The sequence below is a fragment of the Chlorocebus sabaeus genome, chromosome 14 (assembly GCF_047675955.1).
Source record: "Chlorocebus sabaeus isolate Y175 chromosome 14, mChlSab1.0.hap1, whole genome shotgun sequence".
NCBI lineage: Eukaryota > Metazoa > Chordata > Mammalia > Primates > Cercopithecidae > Chlorocebus > Chlorocebus sabaeus.
Window position 1 is genome coordinate 73,101,140 of NC_132917.1, and position 27,537 is coordinate 73,128,676.

The window sequence follows — 27,537 nt, forward strand, 5'->3', positions numbered from 1 at the left end:
CCGTTCTCTTCCTCTCCCGGCCCAATCTTCTGGGTATTTCTATTGCGCGAAGCATTGTGGGTTGCTGGGCGGCCGGGTCTCGGAGAAGAGGGGAGAGTGGCGGGCTGCTGAATCAGCTTCCAAAATGATGGTGAGTGGCGTCTCGCGCATCCGTCGCCATCAGCTGCTATCTGGCCGGTGGCCGGCCCCACTCGGCCGGGGCTTGCTCTGTAGGACCCTCTTTTACTTGACGCCTCTGTTCTCGCCCAGATCCCCAGCTTATGGGCCACCCCGGGCAGTCGCGGCCTGGCTCGGCCTGAGCACGGCGCTGGAGCCGTTGGCGAGGGCTGCGTGGGGCTTTAGGGGAGTCTCTGGGCGGGCCGGTTGGGGACTACAAGTCCCAGGGTGCTTCGGGCCCGCGAACCCACGTCGAGGACCTCTTTTTGAGCCCCGCATGACTGGGACTTGCGTGAAACAGTGCAGGTCGGCAGTGGTTACGCGGTCGGCGCTAGACTTGGAAGCCGGGGCTGCCCTGAGATTTGCAGTCTATAAAGACGTGTGCTTCCTAGAACCGGCAGAGGCACATTGGGGACCTCATATTATGCCCGCCCAGGGGCTCACTATGGTCACTCGCTGACCCTCACCGCAGTGTACAGAGAAGCAGACGCCTTCCCTAGTACTTTTAATTCATTCACTCACTCGCTCAGTCATTAAATAAATGTGTCTCTAGTGCCTACTGAATGTACCAAGCCCTGGTGGTTGCCGGGGGGTGCAGCTTCTCAGCCAGGAGAACGGGAAAGGCAGATGGAGACACTGTATCGGAGGTGGGAAGACCCAGGCTCGGACTCCGGTGACATTAGAAAGACTTTTCTAATTGGTTACCTAACTCTGGGTCTCGTTTTCTTGAAATGTGGGGCGAGGGAGTTGCTGTGAGTCCTGAAGCCACGTAAAGTGCTCCTTGTAGCCCTACTCCCCACACATCTTTTCTCCCTCTCGTAGCTTCAGATGCTTCCCGTGGGTCCCAAGCCTCGATGGTATCTCCTGGGTGGTTGTTGAGTAGGGCCAGCTTCCGAGGTGGTGTTTGACCCTGACTGAGATACTGCTTTCTGTGCACTTTGCAGTTCACTTATTCATTTTGGCCTGTCCGACTCAATCTTCTGTTCTTTTCCTGCTTCCTGCAGCTTTTCCCTGTCCTGTTAGGGAGGCAGACTCCTTTTAGGTGTTCTACCAGATGCCCTGTGAATCCCGCTTGTTTGTACCCAACGTAGAAGGAAATTCGCATTTAACTGTACTTCTGTTCCCTTTATGTCTCCAGCATTGCTCATTCTTGAAGTCTTCATCTTCTGTGCAGAGGCAGCATAGTATAGCAGTTTAGAGTAAGGCCTCTGGAGCTACACTGAATGCCTAGGTTTGTAACTTAGCTCTGGCACTTACTAGCTGTGTGACTTTGAGCATGTTATTTAATTTCCGGTTCTCAGTTTGTCAGTGTGCCTAGCAGATAGTAAGCACTCAGCAATGTTAGCTCGTACTCGGCGAGGTGGTTGTTTGGTTCCTTTCATCTCTGTAATCAGTCCACCCCGCTGCCAAGTCTTCCATAAGAGCTTTGGTTCACATTCACACAGCTGGGGATCAGAACCGCCATTCTCTGCCGTGATAAAACTTCACCAGTGGGCTCTATCTCCGTCACCACACTTGGGTTTTTCCTGAACTGACCCCTACTCTGTCAGATTGACTATTTCCCTGCTGTATTGGCTCTTAATATCTCCTTCCCATTTTTGGAACGTAAAACTTCTATCTCCAAGAGTCTTCCTGTCTTCAAATTGGCCCCTAATATTCTAGAATCCTTCTGTAATCGAAAGAGAAGTGAAAAGGTCCCCTGAAACCTCAGTCCTGTGATGTTGGTACAGCTAGTATAAAATGTATGTCCTTGCCTTTGTGGTGTTGAGCGCTGTGTGCCTTGGCAGATACACACTTGTTCTTATTTTGTAAACCATTAAGCTTAATGATGCTTAGTGAAAGTTTTAAAGTAGGATGAAGAGGAAGATCAGTAAGCTGAAATTCCAAAACCTTCCATGATACCTGTGACAGGATTACTGGAGTCTGCTTTTGTTTCTTTCTTTCTTTCTTTTTTTTCCCCAAGATGGAGTCTTGCTGTTGCCCAGGCTGGAGTGCAGTGGCGTGATCTTGGCTCACTGCAACCTCCACTCCCAGGTTCAAGCAATTCTCCTGCCTCAGCCTCCCAAGTAGCTGGGATTACAGGCGTATGCCACCACGCCTGGCTAATTTTTGTGTTTTTAGGAGAGACTGGGTTTCACCATGTTGAGTAAGCTGGTGGCAAACACCTGACCTTGTGACTCACCCACCTTGGCCTCCCAAAGTGCTGGGATTACAGGCATGAGCCACCACACCCGACCTTGTTTCTTATTTATTAGAGTAATAAATAAAAAAAAGGAGCGAGGTTGAAAGTAACCAAGGGACGGAAGCTGGACTTTCCATACAGTGCCTGCTGCTGGGAAACTGTTAGAAGAGAACCTATATCATGCTTGGCTTGTTTTGACTCAATCCAGCTCTGCCACCTTTTCCTCCCCATAGACGCTCTCTACCCAGCCTGCCATTTCTTCTGGGCCTACAAAGCATAGAGAACCTGGGGAATCTGTGGTTAGCTGCTTCCAAGCTCTGCTTGCATTGTACTTAAGAACTCTAAGTAAATTTAGTGTTACTATACTGTGCTTTTCTCCTCAAAAGTCAAGAAGCCAGTACTGTTAAACACTTACAAGTAGCAGTTGGATTTTCAGCCCCAAAAGCTGCTGAATATTGCTTCATGCGTGACCAAATCTTGGCACTCTTCAAATTAAGGTTATTCTGGTCCTTGTTTTTGGAAAGCTTATACTTAAGTTAGATGGTAATACAAAAGTTGTGAGCAAGTGCAAGTGAAGAGAAAGTTACAGGATCCCCTGTTCAGATGCCCCTGTTATTACTGTAGAGAAAACTTCTTGGAAGAATTGGAGCCCTGAGGAATTGGTGAACTGGTGGTAAGAAAGTGGTTTTGGTAGAAGGTGGCAGTGACTATTTTAGATGGGGGTACACTTTGCAGGTTGAGGTGAGAAAAAGTATACACAAGCATTGGATAAGTTAAACTGTTAAGGAGGTGGAAGAACCTGTTGAAGGTGGTAGAAAAGTGATTGAGACTCATGTTAGTTTTTGATTTAAAGTGTAATACTCCACCTGTGGCAGGGGTGGACCAGAGAAGACTTGGGGCTGCCATAAGGAATGATTCAGCAAGACTGGCAGATGGTGGGGCCTTTCAGGACACACATCTTTCCCTTACAGAAGGTGCCACGGACTGGGCCAGGAAGAATTCTGGCAGTATAGAGAAACCATTTCTTGCCACCAGACCTGGGACACTCCAGCAAAAGGAAGGAATTTTCCCTTCAGTTGATGTCTGACTCCAAATGTAGGGGTTTACATGACAAGCATTCTTTTAAAAATAAAAAATAAAATGAGTAATGTTTGATTATTTGACAAACATTTAAAAAAAATTAATGAGGGCCTGGCATGGTGCCTCATGCCTGTAATCCTAGTGCTTTAGAAGGCTGAGGCTGGAGGGTTGTTTGAGGCCAGGAGTTGGAGACCAGCCTAGGCAATGTTTTTTAAATACAAATTTAAAAAATTAGCCAGGTGTGGTACCACATGCGTTGAGGCCCAGCTCAGGAGGCTTGATCTTATAGTAAGCTATGATCTCACCACTGCACTCCAGCGTGGATGGTGGAGCAAGACCCTGTCTCTTAGAAATATTAAAAAAAAAAAAAAAAAAAGAAGAAGAAGAATATATTAAATTACTCCCACTCTCTTATTCCGTGGAGTTTATTGGGTATCTTTCGTTTTCTTTTTGTAGAGACAGGGTCTTGCCCAGTTCCCCAGGCTGATCTTGAACTCCATAAGCTCAAGTGATCCTCTTTTTTCTACAGTGGTTTTTGTTTTTATGTAAATCACAGTATGCCTTTCCTCTGCTGAAAGCTTCCCAGGGCTTTCCTTTTTAGGAATGAAATCTGAACTCCTCACCATAGTATGTCTACAAGTGGATATGTGATCTGGTTCCTGCCTGCCTCTTCAGCTTTATTCCAGTCTTCCTCTTGCTTACTACCCTCCAGCTGTGCTGGCCAAAAGAGTTGAGCTTTTTAAGAAATTGACCAGTTAATAAGGAATCAGCCTCATGGGTGGCTAGACTCTGTCTGTGGCAGGAATTCCTCACTCCTCGTCGTTAGGCTGGGAAAACCCTGTGCTTTCCTGTGCCTTCCTTGCTCAGACATCTCATGTGCCTGTAAGGACTAGGCGATGGCTTTCAAACTTTATTGCATGCCACAGTAAGAAATACTCTTTTTTTTTTTTTTTTTTTTTGAGAGGGAGTCTCACTCTGTCGCCCAGGCTGGAGTGCAGGGGCGCCATCTCGGCTCACTGCAAGCTCTGCCTCTCAGGTTCACGCCATTCTCCTGCCTCAGCCTCCCGAGTAGCTGGGGCTACAGGTGCCCACCACCACGCCTGGCTAATTTTTTGTATTTTTAGTAGAGACGGGGTTTCACCTTGTTAGCCAGGATGGTCTCGATCTCCTGACCTCGTGATCCACCCGCCTTGGCCTCCCAGAATGCTATGTTTACAGGCGTGAGCCACCACGCCTGGCCAAGAAGTACGTTTTTAATCATAGCCTAGTAACAAATTTAAACACAATAAAAGTTTTGAAATAGTATTTATCCTACTGCATTCTGTGTCACACACAAAATTAGCCAGAAACACTTGAGAAGACTGGATCTAGTTTGTGGGCTCATCTCTGAAGGCTCACATTTGAATGCAGAGGGAAAGTACTCTGGTTTGCTAAGCTGAGAAATTACCCTCTGCGCTAATAAAGGTGGTCACTGGAGCAAATATATCTGAGCAGGCCCTTTAAAACAAACAAGTATCCCTGTTTCTCAGAGTTTCTAAAGCAGGTCTGCAAATGAAGCCCTTACAGGGATAGGGAATGTTCTGGAGACCAATGCAATATAGAAAGAGAGAAACTTCTTTGGGGTATCTGATTGGAAATTAGTCACACAGAAACTTTATTGAGCCAGCATGAGAGGTGGAAACATTGCTATATGAATTAGATTTGCCATCATTTTTCAAAACAGGGCAAAGGTACTATTTGTTTCTCTGCCTGTTTTCCTACACTGCAGCTGAACATCACTGTTATATAAAGCTGACTGCCTAGGCATCTCCAGGACAACACCTCAAGCTCTTGGCATCTTGCATTTTGCATCAGTGCCCCATCTGCTTCCCTAAGATTGAGCTGTAACACAGACAAGTGGATGTTTTGCTGCGGGATGAACACTTAGCAGGGTCTGCCTCTTCCTCCTGTGTTGTGACCTAATTCCTCTGCACAGGGAGTAAGGTCAGAAGTTGAAAAGGCCATGGTCATTCAGCTGGGCACTGGAGAACTGATGATTTGTTCTTTTTAGGCGAGGTCAGTGCTTCTCAAACCATTTTCCTGTCTAGCATACCTGCAGGGTAGGCTAAATTTAATAGTGTCTCTGGAGGTAGAGGCTGGTTGGGGAATGGATGTGGTAGACAGTTGGGGGAATGTGGTTTAAGAAGACCTCTAGATAATTCTGTTAAGGGAGAGATGGGAGCATTTTCCCCTTTCCCCTGCCAGTCTCATTATGATAGATGATTATTAAAAGCAGTTAATTTTTCTTTCTTTTCTAGCCCACACCAGTTATCCTATTGAAAGAGGGGACTGATAGCTCCCAAGGCATCCCCCAGCTTGTGAGTAACATCAGTGCCTGCCAGGTGATTGCTGAAGCTGTAAGAACCACCCTGGGTCCCCGTGGCATGGACAAGCTTATTGTGGATGGCAGAGGTAAGTCTACAGAGTTCCTTGGGCCTGTGTGCAGAGAGGAGGCTCCTGGGGGGGTGTTTGGGACTAGCATACGTTGGTCTCAGAAATCCCACTGTTTTTAAGATCGTTGAAAGACGACTCATTCTGAAGCAATTGCAATTCTTATATTGTCCTGACTACCGAGCCCATGTGGGAATATATGAGAGAACCTAGGCTCAAAAGCCTGTTGCCTCAGAGGGAGACATGGCCTAGAAACATGAACTAGAACCATCTGGAGTTTCCTGTGGTCACTTCCATTGTTATCAAGACAAGAAAATTCCTGTTTATATCTTGGTATATTGATGTGTGAGGGTATCAACTGTGGTAAGAATATCTGAGTGGTTACTCCTATTTAAAAAATCTTCTTTGTATCCAGTTGATATGTATTAATTACTCTTCAAGGAAAATTGGGAGTCTGTGGTCTTCAAAAGCTTGTGATTTTAGACCCTTTGTGTACAGAGCGAATTCTGTATAGAAAGATCAGATAGGTATCCTTTCCCTTCAGCCCTGTTGTGATCCCTTCTGCCCCATCCCAGTAAAGTGTACCTGGTCTCTAGGTCCAACTTGAAGACAGCATTTAAGAAAGGGCTTTAAATTTTTGTTTGTTTCTTTTAAGGCAAAGCAACAATTTCTAATGATGGGGCCACAATTCTGAAACTTCTTGATGTTGTCCATCCTGCAGCAAAGACTTTGGTAGACATTGCCAAATCCCAAGATGCTGAGGTAGGAAAATAGTTGTGTGTTTAAATGGAGGTTGAAACACATGCTTGCTTGCTCCTTAGTTCTCCTCTATTAAATTTTTTTAAGATTTTATATAATTATAATTATACAAGTAATACATGCTTATAAAAGTATTTAGAATTATTAGCCTTTTAAAATTCATACTATTTCATTACATGTAGCTTTTCATATCCGTTAATACATTGGTGAATGACAAGAGTCTTTAGATATCAGTCTACTGCCTGAGACCTTAACAGGTTGTGTGCTGTCATTTGTTTGAGTTGCTAGGTTAAATAATTCCACCTCTCATTGCTTATAAAATGGGGCTGTAAACTAAGGATTCCAATCTGCCCTTTTTTTTTTTTTAAAAAGGAGATGGGGTCTTACTATGTTGCCTGTGGCCTTCAACTCCTGGGCTGAAGCCTCCTCTCACTTCAGCTTCCTTAGGCGTTGGAACTACTGGCATTTCCCAGTACACCAGGCGTATTTTTTTGAACTGATGATAAAATAGACATAAAATTTATTCTTGTAACCATTTTTAAGTGTATAATTCATGGCATTAGCCACTCTATCTTTTAAAAATAAATTCTAACCCTGGATTATTAATAAATGTGTTGACAGATAGGTTTTGTATTTTAGAGTACTATAAAATAAGTATACTACAGGTATGTCCTAAAGTTATATTAAAAGGTTTATTAGGACCCACTAGTCTATAAAATAGGTATAGCATATTTAAAATTAAAGTGAGAAGAGTCTGGATTTGATTTGTTTTTGTCTTCAATGAGGGAATAATGCCTTTTGGTCCAGAAATCTGGCCACTTAAACCTTCTCTGTAGTAATTTTTTTTTTTTGCCCCATGAGAATTTCTTACCTTGCACAGTGAAGATACATGAAGTTAAAAATAAATTTCTGGGCTGAGCATGGTGGCTCATGCTTGTATCTCATCACTTTAGGAGGCCACGGTGGGAGGATTGCTTCAATCCAGGAGTTTGAGATCAGCCTGGGCAATACAGCACGACCCCATCGCTACCGAAATTAATCTCTTCCGGTTTTAAGTTTATCCAATTTTCTTGAAAGCTCTTTTTTTCACCCTCATTAAGTAGGGTTTAGATCCCATCACAGAAAAGCACCATCTAAAAAAGATTAGCAGACTAGTAATCTGCTTATTCCCAGTTTTGTTTTGTTTTTTTTCTTTTGAGAGGGGGTTTCATTCTTGTTGCCCAGGCTGGATTGCAGTGATGTGATCTCGGCTCACGGCAGCTTCTGCCTCCTGGATTCAAGCAATTGTCCTGCCTCAGCCTCCCGAGTAGCTGAGATTACAGGCGCCCACCACCACGCCCAGGTAATTTTTGTATTTTTAGTAGAGACGGGGTTTCACCGTGTTGGCCAGGCTGGTCTTGAACTCCTGACCTCAGGTGATCGCCTGCCTCGGCCTCCCAAAGTGCTCGGATTACAGGTGTGAGCCACTGTGCCCAACCACCTTTTGCTTCTTAAACAATGTTTGTCTCATGCTTCTTGGTACCATGATTTTTGTAAGTACTGTATTATAATACGCATGACAATGACTGTCTTATCACAATGCCTTGTACGTAACATAAGTTCTCACTTAATTCATGTGTGTAATTTTATACCCTGAGAACATCTGATTGTCCACATCAGCCCTCTTTAGAGAATGGGGCTGTCTGGGGAATTAACTTTGTAGCCCAGGACCATTTGACATGATGGATATCTAACTACCATTACCTTCTTTCTACTTGTTGCAAAAACCTGTGCTTCCAGAAAAAAGCTTGACATCCATTTAAAGAATACTCAGTTTAAATGGGTAGTGTGCCTAAAAATGGAGTTTCAGGGCTTTATTCCCTGAACATCAGAAAACGTGTATTTCCTGTCATCTTCCAGGTGGGTGATGGCACCACCTCAGTGACCTTGCTGGCTGCAGAGTTTCTGAAGCAAGTGAAACCCTATGTGGAGGAAGGTTTACACCCCCAGATCATCATTCGAGCTTTCCGCACAGCCACCCAGCTGGTATGGGCAGTACTGATTAACCTTGCCTTGGGTCTGGGCACCTTCACATTTCTCTTAGGAAGGGGAATTTCTTTCCAGGAGTGTGGAGGGACTGGGGAACAGGGTACTTTGGGCATTTTCTGACATCTCCCTAGTAATCTCAGTTCTGCTATTCTGTAGCCATTTGATGAGGTGTATTACTTAATCTTTTTAAGCCTCAGGTTAGAGTCAGAGTCAGCCTGGTAGACTATGATGTAGACATAGTCTTTTAGTAAGGACTAGTTTTTATCAAGTACCTCATGGTGTATATTGAGACCTAACTATTTGCCCTCTAACCTTCATTTGTGATCTGGGACAAGTCATTTAATCTTTCTAGGCCTTACTTTCTCTCTTTGCTATCTCTAATAGCAAAGAGTAGTGACATTAAAATGAAATGATATATGAGGAGTACTTTGGAAAAGATAGTTTATATATTTGTAGCATATTTTATATATAACTAATATATAAAGTGGTAGAAGTTGTCATAGGTGTTTTTAGTAAACCAGGAGGTTTGGCTTAATCTCCTGTCACAGCTGTTTCCACTCATTTGTTGTAGTGTGTTACCTGCAGACCCAGAACAAAATCTTGGAAGCACCCTGATTCTTCAGAACTGTATACCCACTCTGCATTTCTGACTTTTGGAATTTTCTGAACTATAGAGTTTTACATTTTTCTGAGCAGTTACAAGACCTAGAAGTGTTTCGGCTGTAAAGTATAAATGCTTAGGATTTGGGAGTAAACAGACTCGGGACTGTTGAGAGATTGCGGTCCATTTCAGCAGTTCATCTTTAGCATGAGAAACTCATTCAACTTCTGTTCTTGGCAGGCGGTTAACAAGATCAAAGAGATTGCTGTGACTGTGAAGAAGGCAGATAAAGTGTAAGTCTGTAGTGGGCCTTTTTTTTTTTTTTTTTTTTTTTAAAGAGACGTAGCCTTGCTATATTGCCCAGGCTGGTCTGGAACTATTGGGCTCAAGTGATCTCCCAACTCCACCTCCCAAAGTGCTGGGATTACAGGTGCGAGTCACCGCGTCAGGCCCTTGTCAGAACCTTACTGACTTCCTGTGGCCAAATTGGATGCAGAAGCATGCTGCAGTTCTTCTATGTGCCTGGGGCTGTTTGGCTCATGCCGGACCCTTGGCTGTGTCCCAGGCCACAGAGCACAAAAGAAGCTGTCGACTGTAGTTTAAAAGCTGCCACATATGAGATCTTTGACTGCAGTCACCATCTGTCACTGATAATCTGCCCTAAAGATACAGAAGGTGAAGTTGGAGAGGGCTGAGTTTAGAGACTGGAAGGGAACTACCTCCACATGGTAATAGAATCAGATAAGAGGGATTTGGTTTTCAAGACCTGATGCAGATTCTACCCTTCTGTCCCAGGGAGCAGAGGAAGCTGCTGGAAAAGTGTGCCATGACCGCTCTGAGCTCCAAGCTGATCTCCCAGCAGAAAGCTTTCTTTGCCAAGATGGTGGTGGATGCAGTGATGATGCTGGATGATTTGCTGCAGCTTAAAATGATTGGAATCAAGAAGGTACAGGGTGGAGCCCTCGAGGTGAGCCTGCTGTGACCTTCCTAGACAGCTCTTGCTTTCATATTGACTCTTCAGACAGCTTCATATGGCAGAAGGGTACTCATTACAGGAGTAAAGAGAATGCATGTTAGGCAGGAAGTCAGACTTACATTGTACTTCCGGTACTGCCATTAGAGGCTGTGACTAGATAAACTTGGTAATCTCTGTGGATATTATTTGTCAGCAGAATAGAAAAATTGGACTGGATGATTTTCAGAATCTCAGGTTCTCTGTGTCAGTGGGTAGTTGGGGGGTAGTAGGACTAGCTCAAATAAATTATCAGTGACCTCCCAATTAATGCATCTGAGAGGGATTTTTCAGTTCACTGGTTTATTCCTAAGTGATACTGTTAAGCTCGCCCTTCTTTCATTCATTTATCTTGAATAGGTGATACATATTTCAAACTGTGAAGGGGCCTAAAGTGTTTCATGCACTACCCCTGCCCCATATACCGCCACTATTAGTTTGTGTGTATCCTTGCAGAATTACTTTGTGCATATATGAGCTTGTATGTAAATACTGATTTTTAAAGACAAAAGATTGCTTATATAGTGTTCTGTAGCCTGCTTTTGTCCATTTAACAGCATACTCTAGAAACTAATCCATATTAACATGTGTAGCTCTTAACTCAGCACCCTCCAGTAGAGCTTTCTGTAGGGTGGTGGGAATTCTTACGTATCTGCACTGTCCAATATGATAGCCCTATCCACACTTGGCTACTGAGCACCTGAAATGCAACTAATGTAACTGAAGAACTGAATCTTAATTTTATTTCAATTTAAATGGCAACACGTAGCTAGTGGCTACTGTCTTGGACAGCAGAACTCCTCCTTTTTAACACAGCAGTGTCTGTCTGGAAACATCCTTGGTATCTCCACACTACTTTGGCCTTTGCAGTCTCTGGCCTCCTGTACTTATTTCTTGTCGTCAGTGACCTCAACTGAAGCGATTTGGGTAGAGGAGGACCAGCTTGAAAGATAGCCTGGCCCTTCTCTTTAAATTTTACCCTCCCAAATTGCATTCCCACTTTGCCATTTCCCCTCCTATTGTGGCACATGTCAGACCAGTGGGCTGAGATTCTCTGTATATAATAAAACCGTGAGGAACCTGGAGGTCATCTGAGCCATTTCCCTGTCTTCATCATGGCTTGCTGACTTTGTCTTTACTCACTGCTTTAGTAGCAATTTTTCATCTTCTCTTGGGCCTTCCTACTTCCATAAATGCTTGAGATTAGATTGGCATCCACTAAACTAGAAATTAGGACTAATAATCTTACCTGGCAAGAAAGCCAGGGACTCTAAGCCACACTTGTGTTTTTCCCAGACTGTCCTACATTTGTTAAATACATACAAACCTGACCCAGAATTCAATAAATAGTGGTAGTGATTATTTGCTTGTTACCAGGGTTAACTGAGAATTTCCTGATCCATATCTTTAGTCCTCACCTCTCCTCTGAGCCTCATGCTCTTGTATCTAACTGCTATTAAACGCTTTATCTTGTCCTCCAGTCCTGTGATAGCATTTTTTGTATTTCCTGTCATAGTTGGTGTCACCACCGTTTATTCAAACTAGGAATCTGGGATCATCCTTGAAAACCCTTCTGACTCCAACCTGTCAATTACCATTGTTCCATTTTCCTCGTGATTTCCTAATTATTTCTTGAGTCTGTCTCTTTTACTCTTTCCTGGGACCATTGCCACCCCTCTTCCAGTCTTGGATCCCCTAAATCCATTGTACTTATTTACTGTTTGCAAGGTGAAGTCTCCTACTTTATTCCTCTGCGTAAAGCCTTCTGACGTCTGCACTCCCTATACAAAGCCAGGCATTAACAGAACCTGTAAGACCCTTTTAAACTGGCCCCTGCCTGCTTCTCCTCTCTCTCCCTTACTGGCTGGTTCTTTAAATTCTAGCAACTTCAAATGGCTTTTCATTCCCTGATTCCACAACACTGCCTCCCACCTCTTAAGAGCACTCGTTTTTTCCTTTTTTCTGTTTAACTAATTTCTGCTTATCCATCATTCAGCTCAGGCATCACTCCCTTTAGGAAGCTGTGGATTTGAATGATGCAGGAATTGGGGACAGATACTCTTCACCCATGGGTTACAGGATTATAGATTAGAATTGTAGATGAGCACTGGCAGAGAACCTAAAGATTATTGAACTGAATACCCTTTTTTATGGTGTGGGAAGTGACTCGGTCATTAGTAAGGAAAGGATCTGACGTTGGAACCTAAGTCTCATGGTAGTGCTGAGTCAGCCCTGAGTGCAGTGTGCTTTCTATTATGCCCTGCTGTTAAATCCAACCCACAGAGAAGCTCTGTTGTGGAACAAGTGGTAGAAGATCCTAACTTGAGGGATTGAGGTCTGAGGAGCTGCAGTGATAGCTTAGAAATTACACGGGGGATTTCTGATTCTTATGACCTTTTGGCTTCATCTTCTGGAGGGAGGAAGCGTCAAGGCTGTAGTATCCATGCTATTGGGGGTATGGGGGTGGAGGGTGCAGTGCAAGTTACGGGTACATGGAGGTGTGCAGGAGGAGACTTGAGATTTGGGAGTTGGGGCATAGAAGGGGGTAGCATTGCACGACTTTTGCCTTCTTTGTAAACACCTGGCTTCTCTTCTGGCATGCTTTATGGAAGTTTGTAGAGCATTCTCCATTGGCCAGTGCTGCAGAAGTCAGTCTTAGAGGACAGCCCAGTAGGCCTTTACCATGCTTTGCCTCTGCTAACCAGATGATTTTCCTTAATGCTAAAGGGATAACTGAAATAATATGTTGTGGTGTTTAAAAAAAAAAAAAAAAAAGATTTGTCTCCGATTTTATGATAACAGAAAGGCTGTGTTACAACAGTGAAATAAAGACATCATTAGCTCAGGTTCACAGGAATGGATAAGCACTAACCAGCAAACAACTAGCTTGATTTTATTTCATACTAGTACCAAACTTAAATTGTTTGGTTTTTTAAAACAGGATTCTCAGCTGGTAGCTGGTGTTGCATTCAAGAAGACTTTCTCTTACGCTGGGTTTGAAATGCAACCCAAAAAGTACCACAATCCTAAGATCGCCCTTTTGAATGTCGAGCTCGAGTTGAAAGCTGAGAAGGACAATGCTGAGATAAGAGTCCACACAGTTGAGGTAGGTGGGTTCACCAGTTGGTGGGGGCATGGAAATGGACAGCTTTCTGAGCCAGAGCCCTGGGTCTTCGTGGCTGTTGTGGGCCCATTTCTCTTCTGCCCCCCTGAATATTGATATCTAAGTACTAGGCCCCCTTCTTTCCATACTCTATATTCTCCCTGAGTGACCTTGACCTGAGGAAATTTGGATAGGGCAGACCTGTTGAAATATGCTCTGGTCCTGGGGAAGGGGTTGGCAGGGCCTCTATAACTACATAGCCTGCCCGGTATTTTGGTTCCTCTTGTTGGTGCAGGTGTGAGTTCCTCCACTTCTAGACTAGACCTAGTGCTGCAGAGACAGGTGTGCTCTCATTGTTGATGTTACCCAGGCTACCTCTGGAGGTAGCTGTGTCACCCATCTTTGAGCAGTTCTTGGGGAAGGGGTCTTTTTTTTTTTTCCTTCAAGATGGAGTCTCACTCTGTCGCCCAGGCTGGAGTGCAGTGGTGCAATCTCGACTCATTGCAACCTCTGCCTGCTGGGTTCAAGCAATTCCCCTGCCTCAGCCTCCTGAGTAGCTGGGATTACAGGTATGTGCCACCACGCCCAGCTAATTTTTTTTTGTATTTTTAGTAGAGACAGGGTTTCACCATGTTGGCCAGGCTGGTCTTGAACTCCTGACCTCAGGTGATCCGCCTCGGCCTCCCAAAGTGCTGTGATTACAGGCATGAGCCACTGTGCCCAGCCAAAGGGGTCTTATTGGGAACTCCATGAATCCAGCACCTCAGAAGAGGCTAGACCTCAGCCAGGTTAAATTATTTCTCACATCTTGACAGCACTAGCTCTGGTTCTCAGCCTTGGGGTTACTTTCTGTTTTTGTGTTGGGGAGTTTCAGGTGATTTGTAAGTCATCTTATGGGGTCCTTGTTTGCTTGGACTGAGGAGTGGCTATTCTGTTTATCTCTGTTAATTCCCAGATAAATCAGCATGTTTTATTTGGTGGGGACGGGTGGGTGTATTTTACCTTACCATATATGTCAACCTTCACCCCAAAGCATTCTCATCCTTTTCTGGGTCTCTCCAGGATTATCAGGCAATTGTTGATGCTGAGTGGAACATTCTGTATGACAAGTTAGAGAAGATCCATCATTCTGGAGCCAAAGTTGTCTTGTCCAAACTCCCCATTGGGGATGTGGCCACCCAGTACTTTGCTGACAGGGACATGTTCTGTGCTGGCCGAGTACCTGAGGAGGATCTGAAGAGGACAATGATGGTAACCAGATTTTCACAGGCTGCTTCTTGGCCTTTGTGGCCCTGAAGGGTTTTCACTGACCCCTGGTATAACAGATAGTGTACTGTCAGGTTGGCATGTGAATTGAGCCCTGGTTTTTTTTTTTTTTTAAACTCTCTTTTTTTCCAGGAAGCACTCCATTTCCATGTGTGTGTGCCCAGTGGCACAAACTACTTTAGTTTAACCAAAACAAGTCCAGAAATCTGGTTTGTGAGAGAACCTAGCACTAATGCTGTGATTAGCTGGACAAACTCAAATATGGATTCTTCTAGCCAGATTTCTTCCCTTTCATGAGCATCCCACAAACGATACTTTTAGGTTTAAAGTACTCCTGAGTTCAGTTGCTGGACCCAGTGCCACCCTAGTTTAGGGGAGGGGAGTATAAGCTGAATCGAATGGGTCCTTATCTCCTTTTTAACTTCTCCTGTTTGCCCTTGATGTGTTTTAGTTCTGTTTTGGTTTTTTGCTCTTTCAGAGGGGGAGAAGGGTCGCCTGGAAGTCAAGGGAAAGGGCGGGTAATGCAGAGGCATGGGAATTGGCCTTGAGACGAGGTGGCAGGAAGCTACCTGGCCTCGGGAACCTTCACTGCTAGATATTGCCTTCCTTGCTCCCTAGGCGTGTGGAGGCTCAATCCAGACCAGTGTGAATGCTCTGTCAGCAGACGTGCTGGGTCGATGCCAGGTGTTTGAAGAGACCCAGATTGGAGGCGAGAGGTGAGCCGTGGGCCCAGGCCGAGCTCACAAACCCGCCTGGATCTGGTCTTCTGCCATCTTTTGGCTGTGGTTTACAGGTTTTACAGAGTGTCACCTTTGAGCCATAAAGAGCTCAGATAATGTACAGCATTACAGGAAGATCTAAAGCCTTGACTCCACAATCTTCTATGCCCTGGTGGTACAGTTGTAGACCTTTCCAAGAAAGCGTCTATAAGGTTGGGATTGGGTAACCTGAGTGAAGAATGTAAGAGCAGTTGCTGAGTGTTGGGAGGGCTGGCAGTGAGGGCAATACAGTAGGACGGTAGCAGACAAGAGTTCATGTGTGTACTATTTAATCCTGGGCATAGGTACAATTTTTTTACTGGCTGCCCCAAGGCCAAGACATGCACCTTCATCCTCCGTGGCGGTGCCGAGCAGTTTATGGAGGAGACAGAGCGGTCCCTGCATGATGCCATCATGATCGTCAGGAGGGCCATCAAGGTACGGGGCTGATGGCCTCCTGCCTGCACAGCCTACTCTCATCTCCCTAGCTGATCAGACCTTGGATTTGTGTGGTGATTCCTTCTCTATATAACCTGCCCTTTCCTGGGTGGTGTGGTGAGCCCTGATTTGCCCCACAAATGGTAGAGAAACTGAGCCTCAGTTTTTCAAAAATAGGTCATCCTGCCTTGAAAGCTAAGACTTGTTCTTTTAGCCAGGTGTGGTAGCTCACACCTGTAATCCCAACACTTCAGAAGGCCGAGGTGGGAGGGTTGCTTGAGGCCAAGAGTTTGACACCAGCCTGGGCAACATAGCGAGACCCTGTCTCTACAAAAAAAAAAATTAGCCAGGAATGGTGGTATGTGCCTGTAGTCAGTCCCCACTACTTGGGAGGCTAAGGTGGAAAGATCCCTTGAGCCCAGGAGTTGGTGGCTACAATGAGCTATGATCACACCACAGCACTCCAGCCTGGGCAACAGAGCAAGCAGAAGAAACACTTGATTTTGTTAGCAAACTGTGGAGCTAATGTAGTCAGGTATTCCAGTAATTGTGCCAGTGTCCTTGAGCTGCAGGTGACCTTGAAAATAGAAACCATAAGGTTCAGCAGGTTGAAGTTGGGATGTTCTAGATAGGGGCTGTGTCTGGGCTTTTGGGGCTTGGGATGGAGGAAGGAATGAAGAACCACTCTTTCTGGGCTGAAGGGACCTACTGAGTGGCCCAGCATGGAAGTTTGGACCAGGGGCCTTCTTCCATTGAGAGGTCTGATCTCTGCAGAATGATTCAGTGGTGGCTGGTGGCGGGGCCATTGAGATGGAGCTCTCCAAATACCTGCGGGATTACTCAAGGACTATTCCAGGAAAGCAGCAGCTGTTGATTGGGGCGTATGCCAAGGCCTTGGAGATTATCCCACGCCAGCTGTGTGACAATGCTGGCTTTGATGCCACAAACATTCTCAACAAACTGCGGGCTCGGCATGCCCAGGTGGGTCCTTTCTCTCCCCAGGGTTCCGGGTTTGGGCAGGTGGGCTGGGTTCTGAATGTGAGCTGTGCTTACTCAAGCTGTTCACGTTTAGCCCAGGAGATAGGCTGCAACTCCATCCAGCCTGTCTACCTGACCACCTGCCTCTTCTGAGGGCAGAAGGAAAGCCATGGTGCTAGCACTGGAGATCCAGGGTTTCTTCATTGCTTCTACCAAGAATATGATTGTGGCTGGGCGCGGTGGCTCACGCCTGTAATCCCAGCACTTTGGGAGGCTGAGGTGGGTAGATCATGAGGTCAGGAGTTCGAGACCAGCCTGGCCGACACAGTGAAACCCTGTCTCTAGTAAAAATACAAAAATTAGCCAGGTGTGGTGGTGGGCACCTGTAATCCCAGTTACTTGGGAGGCTGAGGCAGGAGAATCGTTTGAACCCAGCAGGCGAGGTTGCAGTGAGCATAGATCGTGCCATTGCACTCCAGCCCGGGTGATAGTGCGAGACTCTGTCTCAAAAAAAAAAAAAAAAAGAATATGATGCTCCTCATGGTACCACAGGAGGAACCTTGCATCCACCTTCCTGGAAGCACACGCTGACTACATGGAGTGGGCTTATCAGTGTGGTGAAGCCCTCCAGAGCCCTCCAAGTGTGACCCTGGGTTAGTTACTTCAACCTCTCTGAGAGTTTAATTTCTCCGTTTGTTAAATAGATGTAGGTTTGTTAAGTGCTCAGCACCCAGTGAATGACCCTGCTTCTGGCTTATATTAGGACTTTCGCTTAAAGGGACTTTATCTCTGTGTCTCACTTGTCTCATCTGTAAAATTGGGCTATTTGAAGCAATGAGATGAGAGATTGAATAGTATTTTTGTCATTCTTGTTTATCTTGAGAACTCATTGTTTGATAGATATATAGTCCTCAGGTGACCTGAGGATGCGGCTACCCCGAAACACAACAGCTTGCCTGGGAGAAGATCCCAGAGGTCTTATGTGGTATGTCCAGGGTTAAAGGGAGGAGTTGGCGGGAGTAGGGGTGTTTCCAGGTTCCTGACATGTTGCCATAGGAAGATGCAGTATTCTTCAGCAAAATGCCACCAAGTTCAGAGAGTCTGTGGGTTCCTAGCAGTGTCTTTTGGAGTACCAGTTTATAAGAGGAAAGTTGAAAGCAGTTTCATACTACCTCCTTTCTTTTCCTACTCTTTCAGGGGGGCACGTGGTATGGGGTGGACATCAACAACGAGGACATTGCTGACAACTTTGAGGCCTTCGTGTGGGAGCCAGCTATGGTGCGGATCAATGCGTTGACAGCAGCCTCTGAGGCTGCGTGCCTGATTGTGTCTGTAGATGAAACCATCAAGAACCCCCGCTCAACTGTGGATGCTCCCCCAGCAGCAGGCCGGGGCCGTGGTCGTGGCCGCCCGCACTGAGAGGCACCCCACCTGTCACATGACTGGCTGGCTGCTGGGTGCACCTACTCTCCTTGGCTTGGTTACTTCATTTTACAAGGAAGGGGTAGTAATTGGCCCACTCTCCTCACTGGAGGCTATTTAAATAAAATGTAAGACTTCGGATAACTTTGTAAATTATTTTGGCACAGTACTCATAAATGTCTGGCTGTAGCTCCGAATTTTAGCTTTACATGCACTTGTCCAACAGGGAGACAAGAGCATTCTGGGGTCAGCTCCACTAGAGTGGCCCCTGTCTGGAAGTTTCACTATGGTTGCATTCTTCGTTCCAGAAGTGGCTGGACAACATGCAGTTGCTTTCTTCTAGCATCATCGTATTAGCCCTGGCCTAGCCAGGCACTGCTCCCAGGGATTCTCTGGTTTGAGTGAATGGGTTATATTACCTTGTCTGCCCCTTCTATCTCCATATTCTTTTGGTTTAGTCTTTTGTTCCCTCTTACTCAAGACTGTGAGAAGGGTGTTTTAGGGAGGGTCTCATGCTCTCTAAACTCTAGTGATCCCTTGGAAGTCTACTAAGGAGATGACTGAAAGCACCCCCCTGGTCTTTTCAGTTTAGCCCCCAGTGATCTTGGTCGTTTTGCTGTCTTGTGACCAATAGGAGTTTGGGATGGCTGGCACAGATGAGCTGGAAATCCAGCAGTGTCTAACATCCTCCTCATTTACACTGGTCCTGATAGCTGGCCTGCACCCTTCTGTAGTTGGTCGTTGTTAAAGCTGGAGGTAAATATGATGTCATTGTCAGCCATTGAGACTTGCTAGCTAAAACTGGAAAGGGATTTTTAAAAAAAAATTCTCTGAACCCAGTCACTCCTGGTTAGATGGACTCAAAAGCACAGAGGGTGGTGGGCAGGTCCAGGCTTTGGAATCTGGCGTTCCTCCTAACTTGATGGTCTTTGGGTAGACTAATTTTTCTGAGCCTCTGCTATTCTACCTGTATGACAGGGTAAGAGTAGCTGTCTCAAAGAGTAGTGAGACTTAAATGTTCATTTTACTTGATGTTAGAGACACAATTTAAACCTAAAACACTTACTCTTTTTTCTGATTTTAAATATTTCAAGACCCTAGGAATCAAGTCGGGCACAAGGGCATTTTAGATGAGGAAGTCAAGGCCAGACTATGATGGCAACCTGATCTCCCATAGTCAAAGCCTGATTGGCCAGAGCCTCCTGAAGAGGCAGCGAATCCAGGGAGGGGATGGGCAGTGCCTGCTGCCCTGTTGTACTGGTGCTGAATTTGCCCTTGAAGGTAGTCTCCCAGCTGAGAGTCAGAAATGATGTATCTCAAGGCATTTCCTCTGGATGCACACACTGAAAGCAGGGTTGAGCAGTGGCAGGACAGTAACCCTAGGTGGCTTTTCTGCAGTCCTGAGGCAAGTTTTTGTTGTTTCTGAGACAGGGCCTCACTCGGTTACCTAAGCTGAAGTGTGCAGTGGCGTGATCTCAGTTCACTGTAACCTCCACCTCCCTGGCTCGATACCCTCCCACCTCAGCCTCCCAAGTAGCTAGCACTGCAAGCACATGCCCAGCTAATTTTTCAATTGGGTTTCACTATGTTGCCCAGAGTAGTCTCGAATTCCTGGGCTCAAGCAATTCTCCCGCCTCAGTCTCCCAAAGTGCTAGGATTACAGGTGTGAGCAACTGTGCCCGCTGGCAAGTCTTGCTAATACTTCATTCCACTGGGTTACCTGCCTTTGTACACTTGAGCTGCAGAAAAACCATGATAACACAGATGACCAAGTGTGGCCACAATACCATTTACTTCTCTGGGGCAGATATACCAGTTTCACCATCTTTTTTATTGGATACAGAGCCATAAATTCTCTGATGCCCATGTGAGTCCTTTTAAATACATACACTCAGGTACATTCAGCAAAGGGCATCTTATGGGTGACATGGAGCAAAGTGCTGGGATGGCAATGCCTGGGTGGGGCAGAGAAGTGTGGCCAGGAAAGGCCCCCTGGGGGCTGGAGGTACAGGCACCACTTCAGAAACAAAAATAAAACCAAAAATTGCTTTCCACCCCTCTGCCTGTGCTTGGGGCCGGGGAAGCTACCCTCTCACGCTCAGGCCCATTATAGCCTAGCTGTGCAGGAAGGCAGGGCCTAAGGGCCAGTTATGGAGGTCACCCACCAGTGGTGCCCACTAGAACCAAGCCTGCTGGCATCAGCCACAAGGCAAGCCTGGGTCACCTCAGGCCTCTGCCCTGGATACAAGACCCTTGCCAGGGCAGAGCTGAGGCTGGCAAGCCCAAGGCCAAGCCTCCCTTGGGCCATGCTGGCAGTGGCAGAGGAGGCTTAGTCTCATGGTGGGGAGCCTGCCTGATTGTCAGGGCAGCCTTGGGACTGGCTGAGGTCCCAAGGGGTTGGGGAGGGAGTCGTTGCCTTAGCTGGCCCTGGTATTCAGATCTTTACCCAATCCTAAACCTTATCCTCAGGCAAGGGCTGCAGATGAACACACTTGTCCAGGAATACATACATACACACAATACACAGCAATATATACAGAAATGCAGGCCGGGCACAAGGCTGGGTGAGAAAGCATGGCCACTGGGGTAGAGAGAAGGACCAGGCCCCCAGGGGAAGGAAGTTACACTCATCAGGGACTGACAGGCTGGGACATGTCCCATGGGTTCGAGTTAACTTCTCTGGGCACTTGGGCCATATACCCACTCACTATCTCTCCTGTTTTTACCCCAAGTCCAACAGGAACTGGGACTTTTGGCACCAATAGTCACTCTGGGAAGGCCTCCTTCAACTTAGCGCCTTAGAGGGATTGGGGCCCAGGTGACTCCCCACCTATGGCCCCAAAGATTAGAGACCAGGACCAGGGTAATAGGCAGGACCCAAAGGCAAGGGATGGAGCCAAACCTTGGAGTAGCAGGCCTTGGGAAGGAGGCCCTTCCCCCCCCCCCCCCCCCCCACTTTCGAGGCAATTCCTGAGGGGCTGGCTCAGACTCGAGTGTCACAGGACCAAGAAAACAGGAGCTGCCTTGATCCTTAGGTGGTCTCTCCTGGCTGGGGAAAGGCCGTGGTGCTGGGCAGCCCACCCACTCTTCATTCCCGCAGGGATGCATGTAAGTGCATCTTCATTTCCTGTCGGTGCTGTGGGGAAGCAGCCTAAATAAAGCATGAAGTACTTAACCCAAGTACACCAACCTCCCAAGTAGGCACTGGAGCCAGACTGGATGGCAAGGGGTGGTAGAAACACCAAGTGGCCACCCCCACTGGGCCTCTACACATACCTGGGTCCCCTGGAGCAGGGCTGCTTGCTCTCAGATATTCCTTTCTTGCATCTTACTGGGTATGAGATGTGGAGGGATCCCTTTGGGTGGGTAAAGATGGATGAAATGCTTCTGGGGATAGCCAGGCCCTCTGTCCTTGTTCCCATCCTCAGCCCTAGCTGTATGGTTGCCAAAGAAATCAATGCATAGAGCCTCCCAGCAAGCAAAAACTCCCTACTCAGCAGCAGGGCTCATCCCCAAGGAGAGAACAAAAGAAGAGCGTCAAGGGGCTGGTGGGGCAGGGGCTGCAAAGCTGCCAGTGCTCAGGCATGCATGAAGGCTGGGGGGCACAAGTCTGTCAGCCCGGGGGTGCGTGTGCAGTGGGATACTCTGACCTCTCATTCCTGCTGCAAAAGATTGGGCCTGCTCACACACATCCTTCACACACAGCCAGAACAAGGTGGAAGACTGAGGGGCTTTCCTGGAAATAGCCAAACCCGTGGGAAGTGGACGTCCCCCAGGCAGAAGGGTATCTTGTTCACCCCTCTGCCTCCAGTGCTGGTAGTGCTCGGTACTGTTGCACGAATGAATGAATGAGTGAAACTGCAACTAGCGTCTGGCCTTTCAGCACCACCTTTCTCCCCCCTAGCTCGCTGCCCATATGCCCCAACCTCCTTTCCCAGAGCTAATGCCAGGCATTCTAGTGTGTACCACCCAGAGAGAAGTTGCCCAGAGCCTTGTATTCAGGGATGGAAGGTCCCTGGGACAGAGAAAATCCCTCAGTTGGGCAGGCTGAAGCCAAGCAGGGCATCCCTTTGTGCTTTGTCCAGGAGACAGGGAAGGCAGCACCTCTGGTTCTGGGGTCACAGGGAGCAGGAGCTGCAGGGTGCAGTTGGCAAGGCAGGACCAACAAATCCAAGGTAGCCAGGCCCTTGGTGGACCTCCACCTCCCTTCCAGGCCTCTGGAGGAGAGGAAAGAAAGCCGTGCTGCTTTTTCCTGACCCCTGAGGACAGGGCTGGTGCAGGGAGAAGCCAATGGAGCCAGCTGCTCTGGGGTAGGGGCAGGGGGTGCCACACACAGCCAAGGCTTCGTGCAGGACTGGGCAGGGAGTTGCCAGCATGACACCCTTGGTATTTTAGATTTTCAAAGGGCAGGGACAGAACAAGCCACAGGAGGAAAAGTCAACAATGATAGCAAGATCTGGGACAGAGCTAGGGAGTGACGCCATGGGAGCTGGGTGTGCTGCTGTGTCCGTGGGGTCCCAGCTCTGGAGGACTCTTTACAAGGTAACCGAGGGCTGGGTCTTTATGTCCAAGCCAGGTTGCGTTAGGGAGTTGGGTTCCTGGGAAGGACTGGGTAACGAGGGGACCCCATCCCCAGCCAGGACCAGCAGCCTAATGGCTAGGGCTGGGAGCTGATCCTATCTAGGAGAGAAAGAAACCCTAAGATAGATCTAGTTTAGATGTTTGAAAGAACTTTCCAAATGAAAGTTGGCAGGACCCCCGGCCTCTGAGCCACTATGGGAGTTCTGAGAGGAGGAACTGGGGAGACCTCAAGCCTTTGGAGCCTTGGTTCTGAGACCTGATCCTTTGGGGACTGCAAAGGCCAGTGAAAAGCCCCACTGGAATCCTGTGGCTTCTAAGCCAAGTGGCTCCAGCCCAGGTCCAGCACTTCCCCTAGGCAGAAGACCCCAATGCAGCCCTCAGCCCATGGGGCCCGTGGAGACCGAGGAAGGGGGAGTGAGTCTGTTGAGGATGCTCTTCCTCTTCCTTGGCCCCATGGGTCTGGCTCCCTGCCAAGGCTACATCTTCAAGCAAGCTAATTAGACAAGGAAGCAAAGCAAGCCACCCTCCTCCTGGCTTCCTCCACGGCCTCAGCACAGAGGGTGGCCCCGTGCCTCCCTCCCAGACAGCCTTGGTGACCCGAAGGCCATCAGGTTCCTGCCCAAGCACCTGGATTAGAAGGAAATTCTTTGAGGACAGGAAGTACTTCTCACTGTGACAGGGCTGCCTGGGGCTGGGACCCTGACCCTCTGGAGGGTCCCTCAGGAATGAATGTAGGTATAAAAACGTGTGCCTTTCAGCTTTGAATTTAGCTCTGGTATGCAGTGGGGTGTGGGTTTGGGAGGAGGGGTCTTGTCTTACAGCAATAAATAAGTTTCCTCTCCCTGGCAATCCCCCACCGTGGAAGGGTGGTCTCATCCTGGAGAGAAGTTCTGGGTGACTGTTTCCTTTCCAAACCCACCCCCACTACCCCACTGTACTGCTGCCCCCAGCTTTTGGCTGACCACGTGCCCAGGTTCCTAGGTCTGCCTGTGGTATCCCCAGAAAATGTGGATCCAGAGCCTAGGCAGGCTGTCTGAGGGGGTGCCCCCAGAAGGCTGGGGCAGGGTTGGGGAGAAGAGTCCTCCTTGCCAAGTCTGAGCTGCCCTGTGGAGCCCCCGCTGGCCTGGGGCCCCAGAGGCTCCTGACCAGGAGGCTGGGCCTCAGGAAGGTGAGGCCGGCCAGAACAGCTGAGGAGCCACTGGGTGGTTATTGCAGATCCTCCAGGTGATGATGACACCAGGCGCTGGTGGTGACAGCTCCTCAATGGCTGTGCCAGAGGCTGCTCCAGCCGGGGTAGGGTCGGGGTCGGAGGGCAGCTTCTGTCCAAGCCCCTGTACTAGGGAAGCAGTGCCCTGGGTCAGGCCTGTTGCTCCGCTGCTCCAGGAGGAGGACAGGAGATTTGTCAGTCCCCCTCCAGAAGCCAGGGATAACACTCGGCCTCCAAAGGTCTAGTCCAAACCAGGGTCCCTCTGAGGTCCAAAGAGAGTGCCCTGCTATGGGGCTGGCAGGGGCCCTGCCGCCCCCTACCCGGGTTAGCAGCCACCTTCCACCTTGATGTGCAGAATCTTAGAGAAGCCGGGCCTCCGTCGCAGGGCCTGCGGACCGAACGAACCCTGGGTTAGTTCTCCCTCCTGCCACACTCACCCAGGTCACCAGCCCCAGTCTAGGGATGCCACTTGGGGTCTTGGACAGCCTCAGAGCCGACCCCTCACCTGGAGTTTTGTCACCATGTCCTCAAACAGCTTTTGGGCCTCAGGGCTGCTGGGCTCTTTGAAATAATCCGCAATCCCAATCTGGACCACAATCGACTTGAGGTTCCGGCAGATGCCTGAGAAAAGGTGGGCAAGGCAGGGGCGTGTTTGGCCTGGGCTGTGGAGCTGCCTCCTCTCCTCTCACTAATTAATGAAATCAGACAATCAGGTGCCAGCCACCGGGAACACGACACAGGACCCATGCCGCCTGGGGGCTTGCGACAAGATGCGGGGAGAGGCAGGTGGGGCTGAGGGACAGGAGAGGCTACAGTGGCCTCTGGGAGGGTGAGTGGCAGCCGCCAGTTGTCCAAGGCCTCTAGGAACTTCCCTGACACAGGGGGCAGCTATACCATGGTCTGGGCATTTGGGGATGAATGACAAGGAACAGAGTGGCTGAGGTGAGGCTCGCGGATCCAGGCTCAAGCACAAAGGAGGGGGAGGTGGGACAAACACTTGGAAACAGACGGCTTAAGGAACTGGATATGGCGTGAAGTCGGGGGAGGTGGAGGAAGATCAGATGGCTGAGAAGGGCCTAGAGGTCATGATTCTGGAGGCTGAGCAGTTAGTTCCGGTGATAAAGTCCAGGGCATCCCATGTGGCTGAAGGGGGAAGAAGGTCTTGGAAAGAGGGTCCTCAGTGCAGGTGGAGTAGTGACTGAGAGTGGAGTGGGTGGTTTGAGAAAGGTGTGGAAGCCAAGGAGGTATGATCTGAAGTCCAGGGAGAGAGGAGTCTTCCCCCTGAGAACTGTCCTGGGGCGGGGGGTGGGGGGAGCTTTCACATATCCCATTTAATCCTCTCACCCATCCTAGAAAGTCACCTTAGAAGATGGGAATACAGGACTCAGAGAGGTATAGTAACTTGCCCAACATCACTCAGCTAATAAGTAGCAGAGCCAGACCTGGGACCTAGGTCAGTCAAGCTCCAGAACCAGTGCTCTTAACCTGTCCCCCTGCCTTTGCCCTTGGCTGGAGGCCCTGATCCATCTGCCCCAGTGATAGTTAGGCTACCTGCTGACAGAGCCCCGTGGCAGGTGATAGTCATACCCTGCCCCGCATTCCCCATTGCTCACTGTTGAAGTGCAGCAGGGCCTTAGGGGTGACGGGAGTCGCTGTGAGCACCAGCATCTCCAATCCCTTCAGGCCTTCCCGGCAGACCTCTGCCGCCACCTCCTGGGTGATCTCTGACACATGGTCAAGCTCCAGGACCTGCAGCCGCATGCAGTTTCTCGCTAGGAAGAGGAAGAAGGGGGATCCTGCTGACAAACCTCCCAGGTCACCCCTGCAGCCAGCACCCTGGCCACCACTCTTCCACCTGCCACCACCCAGGCTGCAGCCCCAGGCCCCTGTGGGATTTCACTGGGCAGCACTGCACCCATGCCTGCTTCTTACTACCCACCACCCCAGTCCAAGGAAAGACTCACCAAGTGATGCCAGGCCCTGCACCCCACAGCCGGCACCCCCGACCCCCAGGGCCCGCAGGTGGGGCCAACAGCGACCAATCATCTGCAGGCAGCGGTTACTGAAGCGCGTGGGCTGCTGGCTGGAGAACGGGAAGGGGGAGCCGTCAGGGAAGTCTTTGGATGCCTGACACCCCAGCATGCTCCTCCTGTGGGACCCCTCCCTGATTCAGACAAGTGTTCCTCCAACAACCCAGCTGGTCAAGTCAGAAAACCGGGATCATCCCTGACTCCTCTGCCCTCATCTCATCCACCAAGTCCTGCAGATTCTCATTCCCAAGCACTCTTTTTTTTTTTTTTTTTTTTTTTTTTTTAAGACAGGGACTCATTCTACCACCCAGGCTGGAGTGCAGTGGTGCAATTTCGGCTCACTGCAACCTCTGCCTCCTGAGTTCAAGCGATTCTCCTGCCTCAGCCTCCAAAGTAGCTGGGACTACAGGCATGCGCCACCATGCCTGGCTCATTTTCTTGTACTTTTAGTAGAGACAGGGTTTCACCCTGTTGGCCAGGCTGGTCTCAAATTCCTGGCCTCAAGTGATCCACCGCCTCGGCCTCCCAAAGTGCTGGGATTACAGGTGTGAGCCACTGTGCCCAGCCTTAACTACTCTTGAACCCACAGTTCAGACCACCATTGGCATTCTCTGGGTTAACACTAGTCTCCCTGCCATCTCATCCTCCACACTGTAGACAGGGAGCCCCTCATTCCTACATCCACTCACTCTGCCATTCAGCAAGTGGTTATCAAGTCAACAACAACTGAGCTAGGCCCTGGGGTGCAGTACTGACAACATAGACATGGTCCCTGCCCTCAAAGAGTGGACAGTCTCTTTGGTGGCAGGAAAGTGGTGAGGGGCATAGAACATTACCAGTCTGATCTTAATCCCTTTCTTAAAATCTAAAATCCTCCCAAATAGCTTCCAATACTTTCTAGATAAAATGCAAAAAACCTAAATTCCTTAGCAAGGCCCTTCCTGATTGCCCCAACTTTCCTTTCCATTCACACCAAACACCATTTCCCTGAACACTTCATCCCTCAACATTTGCCCAGGCAACAGACATCTCTCTGGCTGGCATCTATTACGCACTTGATACCAGGGATACAGAAATGGACATTCCTAGATTCTGCCTTGAGAACCACCCGCCTAGTGTAGGAGATTGAAATATCAAGAAATTATTGCAAAGTAGGGCTGGGTGTGGTGGCTCATGTCTGTAATCCCAGCACTTTGGGAGGCCGAGGCGGGCAGATCACCTGGGGCCAGGAGTTCGAGATCAGCCTGGCCAACATGGTGAAAGCCCGTCTTTACTACAAATAAAAAAACTAGCCGGGTGAGGTGGCGGGCGCCTGTAGTCCCAGCTACTTGGGAGGCTGAGGCAGGAGAATGGCGTAAACCCGGGAGGCGGAGCTTGCAGTGAGCTGAGATCTGGCCACTGCACTCCAGCCTGGGTGACAGAGCGAGACTCCGTCTCACAAAAGGAAAAAAAAAAAAAAGAAATTATTGCAAAGTAGATGACAGAGGGATCAGGGCAAAATGCAGT

At 48.4% G+C, this 27,537-nt stretch overlaps 2 protein-coding genes across 8 annotated transcripts in view; one reads left to right on the forward strand and one right to left on the reverse strand.

The window, feature by feature from the left end:
* Nucleotides 1-12: 12 nt before the first annotated feature.
* On the forward strand, nt 13-18,354 carry CCT7 (chaperonin containing TCP1 subunit 7). 3 transcript variants are annotated; one of them, XM_007970226.3, is made up of 12 exons: nt 14-130; nt 5,716-5,869; nt 6,504-6,610; nt 8,507-8,632; nt 9,477-9,529; nt 10,032-10,203; nt 13,190-13,354; nt 14,414-14,602; nt 15,236-15,333; nt 15,681-15,813; nt 16,588-16,794; nt 17,989-18,354. In XM_007970226.3, exons 1-12 carry the CDS (start codon nt 125-127, stop codon nt 18,208-18,210), a joined length of 1,632 nt encoding a protein of 543 aa, XP_007968417.2. In that variant the 5' UTR covers nt 14-124; the 3' UTR covers nt 18,211-18,354. The 3 variants fall into 3 exon arrangements, with proteins under 3 accessions (XP_007968418.2, XP_007968417.2, XP_072879175.1); XM_073023074.1 differs by lacking the exon at nt 14-130 and adding an exon at nt 5,192-5,473; XM_007970227.3 differs by lacking the exon at nt 16,588-16,794 and having other exon boundaries at nt 13-130.
* A 1,671-nt stretch (nt 18,355-20,025) lies between these two features.
* Nucleotides 20,026-27,537, reverse strand: part of FBXO41 (F-box protein 41) — a 30,409-nt gene continuing 22,897 nt past the window's right edge. For 4 of the 5 annotated variants that reach the window (XM_038007112.2, XM_038007109.2, XM_038007110.2 and 1 more), the window contains 4 exons: nt 25,966-26,084; nt 25,615-25,773; nt 24,507-24,622; nt 22,595-24,389 (listed from right to left, as the gene is read on the reverse strand). In XM_038007112.2, coding sequence (XP_037863040.2) covers nt 24,327-24,389; nt 24,507-24,622; nt 25,615-25,773; nt 25,966-26,084 — 457 coding nt within the window. In that variant the 3' untranslated portion in view covers nt 22,595-24,326. Of the gene's footprint in view, nt 24,390-24,506; nt 24,623-25,614; nt 25,774-25,965; nt 26,085-27,537 lie in introns of all 5 variants that reach the window. The other variant, XM_007970219.3, reaches the window with a different exon arrangement.

Coding starts and splice junctions, on each gene's coding strand:
- CCT7 (XM_007970226.3), top strand. Junction 14,603..15,235: donor ATCTGAAGAGGACAATGATG/GTAACCAGATTT, acceptor CTTGCTCCCTAG/GCGTGTGGAGGCTCAATCCA. Junction 15,334..15,680: donor ACCCAGATTGGAGGCGAGAG/GTGAGCCGTGGG, acceptor TCCTGGGCATAG/GTACAATTTTTTTACTGGCT.